Genomic DNA, 17426 nt, shown 5'->3' on the forward strand with positions numbered 1-17426 from the left:
AATCTAAATCTTCTGTTCATGAAGTGTGTGTGCAAAAATGTGCATGGTAAAGAAATTGTACACCCCCAACTACATGCACATAAGAAATAGATTAACTGCAAAAATGTGCTGCACGTGAATCTTACAAACTATTTACACATAACTTAACCTTTATTTTATATATATATATATATATATATGATCAAATGTGACACTCTTTCCTAAAAGCACAGTCTGAGCAGAAAGACCACATTAACCAGTGACAGAAAAAAATAAAAAAACGGTCTCCATGCAGGGAAGCCACTTTGTAGCTCGCCTTAATTAAACTTGGATATTTTACTAAAATCAGTCAAAATTAGAAATGTTAATTACAAGTGTGACTATGGTGAAATATTTTTTTTTACCTCTAACTGATAATAAACATACCATATCCCTTTAATGCATCATGGAAGATGGGTACGACAGGTCTCCCAGAAAACACATCTGCGTGGTTGACAAGAGCATCTTTCACTGTATCGGAGCCGCACAGTACAACCACTTTCTTCATTCCCATGTGAAAACTGAATACAGAGCCATACTCCTCAGCTAACTGCAAAGAACAACATGGCATGATAATGGATTATATATATTTTTAACAATTTTGAATACATCTGTAGTCCCTTCTTTGATACCTTCTAATCCAAGCCTGGTAGTGTGTCACTAAGAGATATGGCAGAATCTCCGTAGACTATTTGGTGTACACATGGAAATCCAATCAGTAAACCACTCAACAAAGTAAGAGGGGTGGAAAGAAAAGAAATATTTTGTATAAAGTGGCAAACTTTATTAGGCTGCTTTGCTGTTTTTGTACCTTTGGATTTGTGCTCTCCTCCTATTATTATTATTATTATATTGCGCCAACAAATTCCGCAGAGCTGTACAATGGGTGGACGAACAGACATGTATTTGTAACCAGACAAGTTGGACACACAGGGACAGAGGGGTTGAGGGCCCTGCTCAATGAGCTTCCTTGCTAGAGGGAGTGGGGTATAGTGACATTTGCATGCCATATATTTTCATAGAAAATTACATTTGTCTACTATTTGCACTCTCTTGCCTTTTTTACAGAGTGTTTATTTTCTTTATATTCCTTTTTTTTGTTGGGTGGTTTACCGATGTAATTTCTATTTGTATAGAAGCAATGGAGAAGGATCCTTCCCTTTTAGTCAGAGGGCAGTTTTTAGCTGTGATAGGAGTTATATTTATTTTTCAGCAGCCATTTATATAATATATCAGATAGTGCAACTCTTTAACTTGTAATTTTAAATACATAAGTATTGCTTAAAAACAGGATTCCTACTCTGGTGATACAGCTGCCCCATAGACAGAGTTATGACTTGATGTAGAAATGGCCTAGGCAAAAGACCCTAAGCTTACAATGGAAATTTTACATGATGACCACCACCTCATATTCAGGATACTTGTAGCGGAGCGCCAGTCCTAACAAGAACTTTTGATCTGCTGGATCCGTGAAGACTGGAACTCTGGAACAAGGCGCTGAAATGTGAATAGCTCTATTCCCCCCAGTAACTTTATGACACACAGTTCTGGGAGTACAACTGATTAATTTAGCTAAAACGCTGCCTTTTATGCACAGACCCCCAGCATGGGGTCTCCATACAAAAAACAAAATACACAGTATGAACTCCGCCCTGGTTTGTGGACTCTCGTAGACGAAAATAGTTCAAGGTGTTCGACGACCATGTACGGCTGCCTGTTTTCGGGACAATAAATGGTCACCCTGGGAAAGGACTTAATTTGTTAAGGTGATGCTTTGTGGTTAACAGCCAAGGTAGGTCGGTGTTCGGGGAGGTATAAAAAGAGGGATAACACACTATCCATTCGGGAGAGGAACAAGGTGATTAAAGTCTGCTACAATACTTTCTTCTAAGAAAATACAAGTATGTAGAACTCACCAAAAATACAGTGGATGATAGAGATTAAGAACCTGACACCAAATTATTCAGAAAGTACAATAAAAGATTGATTTCAGTTTATAATTAAGACTGGCTCAATACAGTTAATATTATTTTCTTTATTTCTTGCTTTAAAAAAAGAAAAAAAAATGTATTTTTAGTAATAGTCACCCTCTACACTAAAAACAAAGAAAATGCCTCATTAACAAGCAGAAATGAACAAAGCAAAACAAATACATGGTTATTTACTAAAGTGAGAATTCCATGTAAATTTCAAATATAAGGCCAGAGTAGTTGAAAGAAAAGGAACACATAGCTGACTTGGAGATGTTTTAGATTTAAACTATTTTAACCTTAAATTTGAAATTTACTTTGAATTTCTTTAGTAAATTACCCTGAAAGTGATCTAAAAATTACCTATACTTATTTTTTTTTTCAAATGGGTCATTCAATATTCATTTGCAAGTAGCATTGAACATCACTGTGTTCATTTGCCATGATTTTTTTATTATAATAGACTTTTAGATGTTTTACTTTTTTGTATGTGTTGCATTTCTGCCTGTAAATACAGTCTGCTAATTTACCCAATGCCGCTAGAAGAAATATTACCATTTGAAATGTTTTAAATGGTTTTCTTTTATCCAAAATGTGCAAATTTCCAATAACTGGCCACGGTTTTGGTCCTGGAGGGAAGTTTTTGTAGTTATTTCCTTTCCGTTGATAAAAAGTATTTAGCAATAAAAGTAAGACAGTTATTGAAAGAAGCACCGAGACTGGATCGATAGCAAACATGTCTTCACGGAAATCTAAAGGGAGAAAAGAATAAAAAATAAATAAATAATAATTCTACGAGATCTCTTCAGATAATTAAAAAATATATATTTATGGTTATCATTTTTACATAATTATTTTTCAGCATTATGATTTAATTAGAAAATAATATGGTTTACAAACAAACATTTGCAGTTCTGAAAGTAGCCATGACTGCTCTGAGATTTTGTCCAGTTTCCAAGGGTCAAAGGATACTTAAAGTCTTCGCTATGATAATTTGTTGTAAGCTACTCAAAATTGTTGGAAGTTGACTAGGGAACTGAAAATATTACACCAAAATCAGCTGACTTATTTAATTTTTATTATTTAATTGATCTATTTCAGATTTAAGTTTACACTACCCAGGCAGGGCCGGCGCCACCTGTAAGGCGACCTAGGCAGCCGCCTAGGGCGCAACTTACCAGGGGGCGCCGGATCCCTGTCCCCGCTGCGCCTCCTCATGCTGCGCCGCCTGAGCGCTTTAGCAAGCCCCAGGCGGCGCAGCACTGCTGCATGGAGGGCGGCCGGGTTTATGACCGGCAGGAGGGAAGCGCAGAGCGCTCCCTCCTGCCGGTCTCTCCATGTAGAGTGGCCGGGCGGCGCGGAACGCGAGACAGGAACCTTTGTTTCCTGTACCCGCCGCCGGCGGAATGACAGGAAATGCTCACTCAGTGAGCATTTCCTGTCATTCCGCCGGCGGCCGGGTACAGGAAACAAAGGTTCCTGTCCCGCGTTCCGCGCCGCCCGGCCACGCTACATGGGCAGGAGGGGAGGGTAAGGACCACTAAGGGGGAGGGAGGGGGGGGGGGGGGTTAAGGACCACTAAGGGGGGGGGGGTATTAAGGACCACTAAGGGAGGAGGGGGGGGGGGTATCGGGACCACTAAGGGAAGGGGGGGGGGTATAAGGTCCACTAAGGGAGGGGGGGGTATAAGGACCACTAAGGGAGGGGGGGGGGGTATAAGGACCACTAAGGGAGGGGGGGGTATAAGGACCACTAAGGGAGGGGGGGGTATAAGGACCACTAAGGGGGGGTATAAGGACCACTAAGGGAGGGGGGGGGGTATAAGGACCACTAAGGGGGGTATAAGGACCACTAAGGGGGGGTATAAGGACCACTAAGGGAGGGGGGGGTATAAGGACCACTAAGGGAGGGGGGGGGTATAAGGACCACTAAGGGAGGGGGGGTATAAGGACCACTAAGGGAGGGGGGCATAAGGACCACTAAGTGAGGGGGGGGGTATAAGGACCACTAAGGGAGGGGGGGGTATAAGGACCACTAGGGGAGGGGGGGTATAAGGACCACCAGGGATGGGGGGGGGGTATAAGGACCACTAGGGGAGGGGGGGTATAAGGACCACTAGGGGAGGGATGGGGGGTATAAGGACCACTAGGGGAGGGATGGGGGGGGTATAAGGACCACTAGGGGAGGGATGGGGGGGTATAAGGACCACTAGGGGAGGGATGGGGGGGTATAAGGACCACTAGGGGAGGGATGGGGGGGTATAAGGACCACTATGGGAGGGATGGGGGGTATAAGGACCACTATGGGAGGTTGGGGGGGATAAGGACCACTAGGGGAGGTTGGGGGGGGGGGGATAAGGACCACTAGGGGAGGGGGGGATAAGGACCACTAGGGGAGGGGGGGATAAGGACCACTAGGGGAGGGGGGGATAAGGACCACTAGGGGAGGGGGGGATAAGGACCACTAGGGGAGGGGGGATAAGGACCACTAGGGGAGGGAGGGGGGATAAGGACCACTAGGGGAGGGAGGGGGGATAAGGACCACTAGGGGAGGGAGGGGGGATAAGGACCACTAGGGGAGGGAGGGGGGATAAGGACCACTAGGGGAGGTTGGGGGGGATAAGGACCACTATGGGAGGTTGGGGGGGATAAGGACCACTATGGGAGGTTGGGGGGGATAAGGACCACTATGGGAGGTTGGGGGGGATAAGGACCACTATGGGAGGTTGGGGGGGATAAGGACCACTAAGGGGGGTAAGGAGGGAGGACTACTAAGGAGAGGGGAGGAGGGTGATTACCACTAAGGGGGTGGGGGGAGTAGGGGAAGGTCTACTAAGGGGTTTGGGAGAGGGAGGACCACTAAGGGGTTTGGGAGAGGGAGGACCACTAAAGGGGGAGGGGGGAGTGAGAAGACCACCAAGGGGGACTGCAGAGGGACAGGGGGCCAAGGGAGAGCACTAAGTGACAGAAGGGGAGAACACGGAGGGACAGAAGGGAAGGGGAAATCAATAATTGAGGGGAGAGCACTATGATTTTTTTAAAAAAAAAAGAAAGCTGTTCCCATCTCAGTCCCTATCCTACCCCACAAACCCTCTCTTTTACACTACACACATACACAATGCATCCCCCCCACACACACACAGAAACATACAATGCATTCCTACTCACACACAGACACACCCGAAACACACAATTCATCCCTTACGTTCTCTTACACAATCAATGCACCCCTTACAGACACACACTGCATTCAATTACATACACAGAAACAAACCTTGCACCCCTTACACACACACACACACACACACACCCAGAAACATACAATGCATTCCTTACACGCAAACACACACTACATCCCCTATAAACACACTACATCCCTTACACAAATTGCACACATAAAACATCCCCAACTCATGGATGGGCCATGTAGGTGGATTTATGGGTGGGCATTGTAGGCGTATGCCCCCTGGGGGCCCAGACCTTGAGCTGTGTAAGGGGCCCTAAAAAAACGGAGCTGCTTCCTGTTCGTTAATTGTTGTGAGCACTGTTAAAAAAAGTCTCCAGAGAGCCTCTTCTACACCAGACCTGTGGAGCCAGACTGAGCCCATCATCAGCCTCTTGTCCTCATCTGGTGGTAAGTAGGCAATCCAATATATTATTAGTGGCACTAATCTCTAATTTACCTCACATTAAATGGATACTATAGTCACCAGAAGCACTACAGCATAATGTAGTGGTTCTGGTGTCTATAGCCTGTGCCTGTAGGCTTTTTAATGTAAACACACTGTCTTTTCAGATAAGACACTTTGTGAAGACTGGCGTTGGCCCATATGGCAGAGCATATGGGCGGGGCATTGTGATGTCACATGGTGGGCTGGACATATGGGGGTGGCGGCAAAAAATTTTTTGCCTAGGGCGGCAAAAATCCTTGCACCGGCCCTGTACCCAGGTCATATCTTCACATGTAATAGATTAGCTATAACACAGGCTTGAAGTATGTAACTCAAAAGCAGTACATACTGAGGTGAATAAATCGTGTACCAGTCGTGTCCTAGGCAAACAATCCAGAGGGGTCTAGGCAAAATCAAAGACAAGACAAGTCTAAAATTCAGAAATCAAGACAGGAGGGTTCAAAAGCAGTGAGACAAGCCAAAGGTCCGATATCCAGTTAAACAATATCAGGTTATAGGTCATGGTCTGCCCCTTGTGGTCACGTGTGTATATACAAGGCAGCTGTGGCTCAGATATGCTGGAAGAGCAATGAAGGAGCTTGGGTATCTGGCACTGGAAAATAAATTGGAGCAAATAAATCTAAATTTGTACAGCAAACGTTGGGAGGTAAGGCGTCTGAATAAAATACTTTGGAATAAGCAAGTGTTGATATTAAGGGAATATGTTTTGAGGCATTCATACACATGTATATTGTGTGAGTGCAACAATAAATGTATGTATTTAGATGAGAACACCTTCATTGTCCATAGTATTTCATATCCTATTTAAGATTCTGAAAATAATAAACTAGACTGGATTCTTCCATGCATGTGATGGGTTTATTGTAATCAATGTAATTATGTGAGATATAAAGTTAAATAAGTAAATGTGATATGAATGCACTCACAAACAGATGAGAGAATCAAGCCTTTCACCCACTCAGGGGTACTGTGATGAATATAAGATGTAGTTTCTTCCAACCAGATATGTAAAATAAAATAATCAAATATGGTGAAGTACGTTATAAAATAATATAACACATTTTATTGGTCGCACTTACACTTCAGTAGTAAAAAACAGCGTGTCTCCAAATAGTTATGGACCTCCTGGTGCTGTGAATCCAAAGTTTCCACAATAGGAGTCTTGGAGCAATAATTAAAATACAGCAATACATAAAATAAACAGTAATAAATAAAAAAAGTTCACAGGGAATAAATCCAACGCGTTTCGTCCGTTAGAATGCTGGACTTCTTCAGGGATTCCTACGAGTTATTCCTTGCGAGTATTTATAGCTTGTAAAATCTCCGATTCATCCGGACAGCTAATGATTTTGCGTGCGTTCCAAAGATGGAATGCAAAAAGGGCGCCGAATGTCCGGAATTCTTGACTAGTATTTCCGGGTATGAGGACGCATTCGTGTGACACGCGCATGCGTAAACAGAGAGTACCGCAACCTGCGAGGGACACAAAGCATATGGTGAAAACCGCCTGAGAATCTGATACTCGAAAAAAGTAGTAATGTTTGTGTGATACCACCAGAACCCTCAATGCACAATAAGGGGCATATTAATAAAAAAAGATGGATAAATATAAAGAAAAATATGGTAAATTACAAAACAAAGCTCCAAAGTAGCTTTACTATAAAAAATGTTATACAATAAGTTTTATTGTATAACATTTTTTATAGTAAAGCTACTTTGGAGCTTTGTTTTGTAATTTACCATATTTTTCTTTATATTTATCCATCTTTTTTTATTAATATGCCCCTTATTGTGCATTGAGGGTTCTGGTGGTATCACACAAACATTACTACTTTTTTTTGAGTATCAGATTCTCAGGCGGTTTTCGCCATATGCTTTGTGTCCCTCGCAGGTTGCGGTACTCTCTGTTTACGCATGCGCGTGTCACACGAATGCGTCCTCATAACCAAAAATACTAGTCAAGAATTCCGGACATTCGGCGCCCTTTTTGCGTTCCATCTTTGGAACGCACGCAAAATCATCAGCTGTCCGGATGAATCGGAGATTTTACAAGCTATAAATACTCGCAAGGAATAACTCGTAGGAATCCCTGAAGAAGTCCAGCATTCTAACGGACGAAATGCGTTGGATTTATTCCCTGTGAACTTTTTTTATTTATTACTGTTTATTTTATGTATTGCTGTATTTTAATTATTGCTTCAAGACTCCTATTGTGGAAACTTTGGATTCACAGCACCAGGAGGTCCATAACTATTTGGAGATACGCTGTTTTTTACTACTGAAGTGTAAGTGCGACCAATAAAATGTGTTATATTATTTTATAACGTACTTCACCATATTTGATTCTTTTATTTTACATATCTGGTTGGAAGAAACTACATCTTATATTCATCACAGTACCCCTGAGTGGTTGAAAGGCTTGATTCTCTCATCTGTTTGTGAGTGCATTCATATCACATTTACTTACATCCTTAATTTAAACTATTTTACGCTATGTTAGCTATCTGATTTGTTTATACAGAGCATATGCTTGGAGAATCTACCTCAATACAGGTCATTCTATTTGTATATATTATCTTAACGTATTCTGGGTGGTTTCCACTTCTTTATATATGGTTATATTCTCTTAGGTGGCTGTGAAGTACACCTGGGATCACTTCCAGTTATACGTTTTCTCACCTTTAGTGTATATACTTTCTTCTTGTTTTTACATAAAGTTAAATAACACTTCATCTGACCTGATCTAACAAAAATCTATTAGCCCGTATGTTTCATTTCCTGCCATTTGGGTCCAACATTAAAAGCATTGGTGTGGATAGGCCTGAATAAAATTGATATGCAAGTGTTGAACTATTTCACTCCGTTTCACATGTCCTTTTGACATATCTTAAGTTGTAACTTACAGTTTAACTACAGCCTTTTGTTTAATGCTTTAAACTGAAAACTTTCCTTTTTCACTATGTCTTCAGAAATATTCCAGTTATTTCTGTTATGAAGTACGTGTAATAATTACTATTGGTTGATATTACTGTTAAAGGGAAACTCGAGTGCCAGGAAAACAATCAGTTATCCTGGCACTGCAGGTCCCCTCTCCCTCCCACCTCCCATCCCCTTCAGTCACTTACCTGAGACCCCGCTGATGTTCCTCGGCGGTGGTTTCTACTCGCCGCTGCTCCTATCCTGTGATTACGTCAGCCGGTGGGCGAGACTGATCCCGCCCGCCGGCTGAGGAAACCTAATGTGCATGCGCGGCAATGCCGCCATGCGCATTAGAGCTCTCCATAGGAAAGCATTGAAAATGCTTTTCAATGCTTTCCTATGGGGAATTGAGCGACGCTGGAGGTCCTCACATAGCGTGAGGACATCCAGCGACGCTCTAGCACAGGTTTTCTGTGCTATAATCCAGGAAGTGCCCTCTAGTGGCTGTCTAGTAGACAGCCACTAGAGGTGGAGTTAACCCTGCAAGGTAATTATTGCAGTTTATAAAAAACTGCAATAATTACACTTGCAGGGTTAAGAGTAGTGGGAGTTGGCACCCACACCACTCCAATGGGCAGAAGTGGTATGGGTGCCTACAATGTCCCTTTAATTGTATACACCCCTAGATAAACTGTGTTTTATATATGATGTACTTCATTAAACATATTGAATACTTTTTTGACACCGCATCTGAATGGTGTGATTCTTTGAGTATTCACAGCAGGTTGGAGAGACACAACGGAAAGCAGAAACATCTTCTTTGTTGGTGTCAGGATTACTAGTTGATCCAGCATGTAGAATTGTGTCACACAGCTGATTAATATGTAATGTATTACCGGGCCTTAGAATGGCCGGTCTTAACGTACCAAAGAGTAGTCAGGATACTTGCTGAGGTCAGGGGATACAGAAAGAGACACAAAGATAAGGGAAAGCCAGAAGTCAGGGATACCAGAATACAGGGAAGTCAAAATCAAAGCTAAAGTCAAAAAACAGAAGAAACTTGAATCAGGAACGCGCTCTCGGACAACCACTAGGGAAACCACGACAGGGCGCTGAGCAGGATGAGAACTGGGCCTAAATACCCCTCCTCTGGATCTGATAGTCTGTAATCGGCCTTTGATTGCTGCTCAGCACAAACCCTCCTGTGGATTTGATTGCTGCTCGGCACAACTTTTCCTGTCAGGACAGTAATGTTGCTCAGCACAACTTTTCCTGTCAGAACAGTAAATGTCATTAATCACATTTTTATATGTGAATGAATATGTGACATTACCCCCCACCTGAAGAACACCCACCGGGCGGGCAGGACCAAGCTTGAGAGGAAACTTGGCATAAAAATAGTGAATCTTGTGGCCAGCATGCCAGAACCCAAGAACAATCGGCTGGTCCATAACCTTTCCAACCTTTCCAATCCACCAAGTACTGTAAAGTGCCCCAATTAAAAACAATTATGGAAGAGACCGCATACTCTTCCTGTCCAGAAACAACTAAGGGAGGAGGAGGGACACTTGAGACAGTATATTTATTGCAAACAAAGGGTTTGAGCAAGGACACATGAAAGGTATTAGGATTGCATAATGAGGCCGGGAGGGCCAGAGAATATGACACAGGGTTAATCCTCCAAAGGATACGAAAGGGGCCCAGGAATCTGGGTGCAAACTTCATACTAGGAACTTTCAATTTGATGTTGCGTGATGATAACATACTCTGTCACCCACTTGGTAAACGGGGTTGACACCCCGCTTTTAATCCGCATAGAACTTGAAGTGATCAGCCCCAGTTTTGAGAGCGGAATGAACTTTGGTCCAAGTATCACGGATAGAAGAAAAGCGATCATCCAAAGCAGGGATAGTTGTCTCAGAGAAAACAGCCGGCAGGACAGTAGGATGACTACCGTTGTTAACAAAGAATGGGCTGTGACCAGAAGAGTCATGGGTAGCATTGTTCCTAGAAAACTCGCCCCAGGGTAGTAATTCGTACCAATTATCTTGAGTGCTATTTACAAAACAACGCAGATATAACTCTAATGACTGGTTAGCCCTCTCAACCGTGCCATTAGTTTGGGGATGGTAAGCGGAAGACAAAGACAATTCAATGCCCAACTGTTTACTGAACGCCCTCCAAAACAGAGACACAAACTGAGAGCCTCTATCAGACACAATATTTTGAGGAATGCCAGGCAGTCGGACAATCTCACGTATAAAGATAAGAACCAGGTATTGAGAGGATGGCAATTTTTTAAGTGGAATAAAATGAGCCATCTTGGAGAAACTGTCAACCACCATAAGAATGGTGGTATAGCCATTGGAACTTGGAAGTTCAATGATGAAGTCCATTGACAAGTGGGACCATGGAACACTAGGTACAGGAAGTGGTTGCAACAAACCACAAGGAAGCTTATTAGGGAGGACCTTAGAAACAGCACAAACTGAACAAGCCTGCACATAGTCCTTCACATCGTTTTTAAGGAAATCCCACCAAAATGATCTCGTGATCGCAGATATGGATTTATTGATACCTGGGTGTCCAGCAGTCACATTGTCATGGAACACCCTCAGCACATTCTTTCTTTCACCTAATGGAACAAACAATTTGTCCAGTGGTTTATTGCACCAAGCAAGGGAGAAGACAGTGAAAGAACAGTAGAAGTGATGATACATTCAGGAGGCACGATAGGGGATGTCTCGTGTTCCTGTAAAGACTCAGTATCAAACTGTCTAGACAAGGCCCTTCACATTTCTGGGACCAGGTCTGTAAGTTATAAGAAAGTTGAAGCGAGACAGAAACAAAGACCATCTAGCCTGTCTAGAAGATAGATGTTTAGCATCCCCTATATAAGCCAAATTCTTATGGTCTGTAATGATCAAAAGGGGATCCTTGGAACCTTCCAAAAGATGTCGCCACTCTTTAAGCACTAGGACAATGGCCAACAATTCTCTTTTGCCAATATCATAATTGCGCTCAGTGGGAGACAACTTTCTGGAAAAGTAACCACAAGGATGCAAAGGGTGTCCTGACTCTCCCTTTGAGAAAGAACCGTCCCTACCCCAGTTTCGGAGGCATCAACTTCCAATATAAAGGGTTTGCTGCTGTCAGGGTGTCTCAGTATGTCGGCAGGAGCAAACCTTTGTTTAAGAAGTTCAAAAGCCTCTCTAGCTTCCTTAGACCATACCGTATTACTAGCCCCCTTACGTGTCATATTGTTCATAGGGGCTATTACAGAAGAAAACCCCTTGATAAATCTTCTGATAGAGTTTGCAAACCCAATACATTTTTGGATGGCTTTTAGTCCGCCTGGTACTGGACACTGTATAACAGTCTCTAGTTTCTTAGGGTCCATCTGAAAACCAGAGGCAGAAATGTTATACCCTAAAAACTGTACTTCAGTCTGATAAAACAAGCATTTTTCCAATTTACAATAAAGTTTGTTTTCCAGTAAAGTCTGCAATACTTGTTTGACCTGCTTGTGGTGGGTTTGAAGGTCAGGGGAATACATAATGATATCATCCAAATAAACCAGGACAAATGAATAGATATAATCCCTGAGTACATCATTAAGAAAATCCTGGAATACGGCCGGTGCATTGCATAGCTCAAAAGGCAGAACAAGGTACTCATAGTGCCCGCATCTAGTGTTAAATGCCGTTTTCCACTCATGATTTTCCTTGATTCTTACCAAATTGTATGCACTCCTGAGATCCAGTTTGGTAAAGATCTTAGCACCCTGGATTCTATCAAACAATTCAGAAATGAGAGGAATAGGATAGTCATTCTTAACAGTAATCTTATTTAATGCTCTGTAGTCAATGCATGGACGTAATTCTCCATCTTGACCTGTGAGGAGGTAAGATATTGGACTGACTCTTACCAAATACTTGGTTAACCTCCCGGTATTGTATGGGAACTTCGGGGGGTTTGAGGTGTAGTAGTGGGTAATTTAATGGTATCCATTCTCTTGGTGGGGTGTAACATACACTTCCCATTACATTCCTTGCCCATTACAATATTTCCCCATTAGCCCAGTCGATATGAGGGTTGTGCTTACTAAGCCAAGGAAAGCCTAATATGATAGGGCAAAAAGGAGATGCAATAACTTGGAATAACTTGGAATAAATTGGAATATTATATCTTCCTTATGTAAGGCACCAATAGACATGTTAATGGGCAAGGTTTCATGGGTAATTGAGGGTTCCGTCAATAGCCTCAATGGCCAGAGGTGATATTCTCTCGTTGATAGGTATAGCATTCTTTTTAACAAAATTAACATCAATGATGTTAACATCAAATACTGCTGCACCTGAGTCCATCAGGGCCTTGCATGAAAAGTTATTTTTGTCAACTATGATCGTAATATCAAGGAGAAATCTATTTATGTTACCCCCAACTGCATAGGTTCGGGTTCGGACTGTATAGAGAGGTCAGGAACAATCGGTCTGGAGAAATGAGGTGCTAATGGCAAAGCCATACATCTGGTTTTATTTCTGGTTCTGAGTCCATTATCAATTAGCATAATAAATGTTATAAACTCATTGATTTTTTTGGGTAGTTCTTTGGCAGCAATCTCATCCAACATAGTCTCAGATAATCCCTTCTTAAATGCTGAGATTAATCCGCTGTTAGTCCAGTCTACCTCGGAAGTCAAGGTGTGAAGTTCTATGGCATACTCCGAGATAGACCGGTTCCCTTGTCTAATATGCATTAGGGCAGTGGTGGCGTCGTCCTCCCTGCCTAATGGTTCAAACGTAAGTTTAAATTCCGCAAGGAATTCCTGGTAATTGTGTGCAATGCTCCTACTACTCTCCTATAACGGATTGGGTAAAGCTAAAGCTTTACCTTTAAGTTGGTTCATCAGGTAACCAATTTTAGCTATGTCAGTGGAAAAAGATCCCGGTGAGGCCTCAAAATGATACTCAATTTGGTTAATGAATCCCCAGCATTCTTGAATATTACCATCAAAATGCAGGGGAGGAGATAGGGAGATAGTAGGTGCCTTATGTACTACAGGAGGTACATTAGGCGGAGGTGACACAGTTGGATAAGCCGCAGGTTGCAGATGCGCTGTTCAAGTAAGGAGCGTACTGAAAGCCTGGACAAACTGATCCACACGGTGATCATTCTCCACTAGCTTTCTCTCGCAAGCAGCTATGTGCTCACACAATTCTACAGGATCTATGGCCATGTCATAATGTCAGGATTACTAGTTGATCCAGCATGTAGAACTGTGTCACACAGATGACTAATAGGTAATGTATTACCGGGCCTTAGAATGGCCGGACTTAACGTACCAAAGAGTAGTCAGGATAATTGCCGAGGTCAGGGGATACAGAAAGAGACACAATGATAAGGGGAAGCCAGAAGTCAGGGATACTAGAATACAGGTAAGTCAAAATCATAGCCAAAATCAAGAAGAAACTTGAATCAGGAATGCGCTCTCGGACAACCAATAGGGAAACCACGACAGGGCGCTGACCTAAATACCCCTCATCTGGATCTGATAGGCTGTAATCGGCCTTTGACCCCAAAGGCAGTTAACAGGTTGCCATTTACATAATTGCTGCTCAGCACAAACCCTCATGTGGATTTGATTGCTGCTCAGCACAAACCCACCTGTGGATTTGATTGCTTCTCGGCACAACTTTTCCTGTCAGGATAGTAATGTTGCTCGGCACAACTTTTCCTGTCAGAACAGTAAATGTCATTAATCACATTTTTATATGTGGATGAATACGTGACAGTTGGTTAATAAGTCCATGGCAGCAGAAGGTCTTTTAGACCCTGTGTTGAACTCTCAGTCCTAACTAACATAAAATTTATTAAAGGAAATCTATATTGTTAGGAATACATATTTGTATTCTTGGCACGGCTGGCTGTCCAAAGACCGGGACCCCTGAATGCCTGATGAGGATGATGGGAGTCTCAGCTTGGAAATGGACAATCAGGGTCTGGTGCAGGGTAACCACAGTCCTCCTGGTATTGAGCACCAGGGTTTGTGCGGCCACATAGCAAAACCCTGATTCAGCTTAAGCGGATGTCAGGAACTAGATGAGATGCCCATATGTATCCAGTAGAAACAAGGTAAGACTAGAACAGGCACCAAACAAGACAAGACTAGAAGAACCAATAACCGAATCAGGACAGAAAGCAGAACCCAGAACATGTACACAATACATAAGGTAAACATGAAAAGGACATGGTCAGGGCAGGACGGGACAGGACTGTGCATGAACTGGGAATAGAAGGCAAAATAAAACAAGACAAGAGATACAGGGCAAAACAAGAGGAGAAATAACTAAGTACTATATATATGTAATAAACAATGGAGATTTAGACATACATAAATGGCCAAGATGTATGCGCCCACCACTGCACCAAAGTACTCCAATGACGGTGGATCCTAACTGCCTAGATATGCATGACTAAATAAACTAAATAATTACCTGAAAAAACTGGAAAGGAGAGACTGGACTGTCCAGTGACCACTAAGTATATATTAAAATATAACTTTTATTGACTACTGAATATAAAAAGAGCTGGAGGCATATCTAGCTCAAAAAACGAACAGACACATATAGATCAAATGGAGAGAAAAAATAAATCCACAATGTATGGAGGGTGATAGTAATCACTATATAATGTAAACTGACTATCTCCTAGATAGGGATTAACATAATAGAAAACCCTGAATCAATGATACACTGTATCTATATAGTGAAAGGAAGAGAGCCCTTGTAGAAAAATAACAAATAATAAAGATACTTCTACAAAGTGACAGAAGGTTGTTACATTAACAGAGATCAGATATAAATTGAAATCCAGAGACAGATACAGTGAAAGGAAATAGCCCAGGACTAATAGTACTGAATTAGCCTGGGTAGAAAATAAGACGTGTAGCTGGCTTAGCGAACAATCCCTGCTATTGCCAAAACAAAATTCGTTGAGAGAGCAAGTGGCTAAGATAGTAAACCCAAAACTGAATTTAATCCACAAAATGCTGAGCTAGCTGTGTAGTAGCGTCTTGCTATCACTAAACGCTGGTCTAAAGCTGCAAATAGCTAAATACCGGACCTAAGCGTACTAGTAGCAGACCCACGAATATCATAAAATCTCAGCTAATACTCCAAATTTCGAAGCTAGCTAAGGTGCAGGCTGAACTTGCAAACTGTCAGAGCGAGACCACTGCTTGCAGGAAAAGACTGAATCAAAAAGGATTAATGGCAAAGGAACAGGTGTGTCAATAAAAAACAAACATTTAAAGGAATCCAGGAGACTGGGAATTTCAGGAATGGTATAAAGGAATGAACCCAGAAAACCCAGCTTTAAGAAAACCAGACATAGAAAAGAAAAACAGAAAACCAAGAAAAACTAAACAAGAAGTGTAAAAAAAGTACTGGATACCAGAAGTCAAGGCCAGACATCTGAACAGAACGGAACAGGAAGTGACAATTCCTAACAGAGCACTCTGGTCCCTCTCCCTCGCACTCCCCAGCATATAGAAGGTTAAAAATCCTTTTTACACTCACCTGATTCTAGCACTGATGTCTCTTGGCAATCTGCATACTTCTATGTTATCCGTCATAGGGAACTAATGCACATAGACCCTCCCCATGGAAAATAATTAGTTCAGTGCTTTCCTACAGGGATTTTACGGATGCTGGAAGTCCTCATGCAGAGCGTGAGGACACCCAGCGTCAGTTAGGCATCCAAAAGAGGCAGGTTTAGAGGCCACTAGAGGTAGTCTTCATCCTGCAATGTAATTATTGCAGTTTCTAAGAAATATAACGAAGTTCTGACAACTATATATGGTTATATTCTACTGACAGCATTACATTGAAATAAATTGAATTAGAATCTTAACAAGTTACAATATATAAAAAATATTATATCTTTTATGATTAAGATTAATTTCTACACGCTACCTTTGAATTATATTTATAGAAAACAAATACCAACAATTCTTGTCTGTCTGTAGGTCTGCAGGAGCCTAATCCTCCTCTTACTTTCAGCACAGTCTGCTGTTATATTGTCCAGTGTAAAGAACAGGTCAAGGTGACAGGTGCACAAATTGGGTAAACCTCTTTTAGGAAGGTTACAAGATAGAGACCTAAAGAGTACAAAATACAAACAACATCATAGTGTAATATGTTTGAAGATATTTTTGCAAGTGGTGAAAATTGGCACACTCACAAATTTGTGAGCCACTTAAAAGCTGGCTCAGACCATATGGTTGTTTCTCCCAATACAGGGTTGTTGATCCAAACACCGGGTCCCACCAGGTACAGCAACTCCAAACAGGTTAGTGCTCCGGAACCAGGGTTGATGATAAAAAAAGGTTTTATTTTCAAATAACCAATAGGAAATATAAAATCAACTTTCAAGCCTTTCAAATGTACAGCACAACGAGTTTCGACCTTTGCAGCATGTGTCCAGTGTGTTTACCTGGAGCATGTGTTACCTTCTACTGTCTATCAGATAATTCCTTTAACTCTATTTATGTTTAACAGAGTTACTTTTAAACGTGCACAGACACTCCTACCTGTATTTCTACATTTCACCTACATAATGTTTAATCTAACCATGTCCTGACTAGAAATACAAAGTAGCATTCCTTTAACTCTCTTTATGTCTGATCGAGTGACTTTTAAACATGCAGAGACAGTTCCATTGGAATTTCTACATTTCACCTACATACCTCTAGTCCTGACTAGTAATACAAAGCAGCCCTGGGAGAAATGTATGCCAGCCCCATAATGCATTGCATCACAAAGACT

The 17426-nt window shown here is 42.0% G+C and overlaps 1 protein-coding gene across 3 annotated transcripts in view; it reads right to left on the bottom strand.

Moving 5' to 3' along the window:
• LOC134586516 (cytochrome P450 2K1-like) overlaps positions 1–17089 on the bottom strand; it is a 426562-nt gene extending 409473 nt beyond the window's left edge. The window contains exons 1-4 of one of the 3 annotated variants that reach the window (XM_063442070.1): positions 16843–17089; positions 16609–16759; positions 2544–2740; positions 406–568 (exon numbers count right to left, since the gene is read on the bottom strand). In XM_063442070.1, the coding sequence (XP_063298140.1) occupies positions 406–568; positions 2544–2726 (346 nt within the window). In that variant the 5' untranslated portion in view covers positions 2727–2740; positions 16609–16759; positions 16843–17089. The other 2 variants (XM_063442075.1, XM_063442072.1) reach the window with 2 other exon arrangements.
• Positions 17090–17426: the final 337 nt, after the last annotated feature.

Source organism: Pelobates fuscus, chromosome 2 (genome assembly GCF_036172605.1).
Source record: "Pelobates fuscus isolate aPelFus1 chromosome 2, aPelFus1.pri, whole genome shotgun sequence".
Classification (NCBI taxonomy): Eukaryota; Metazoa; Chordata; class Amphibia; order Anura; family Pelobatidae; genus Pelobates; species Pelobates fuscus.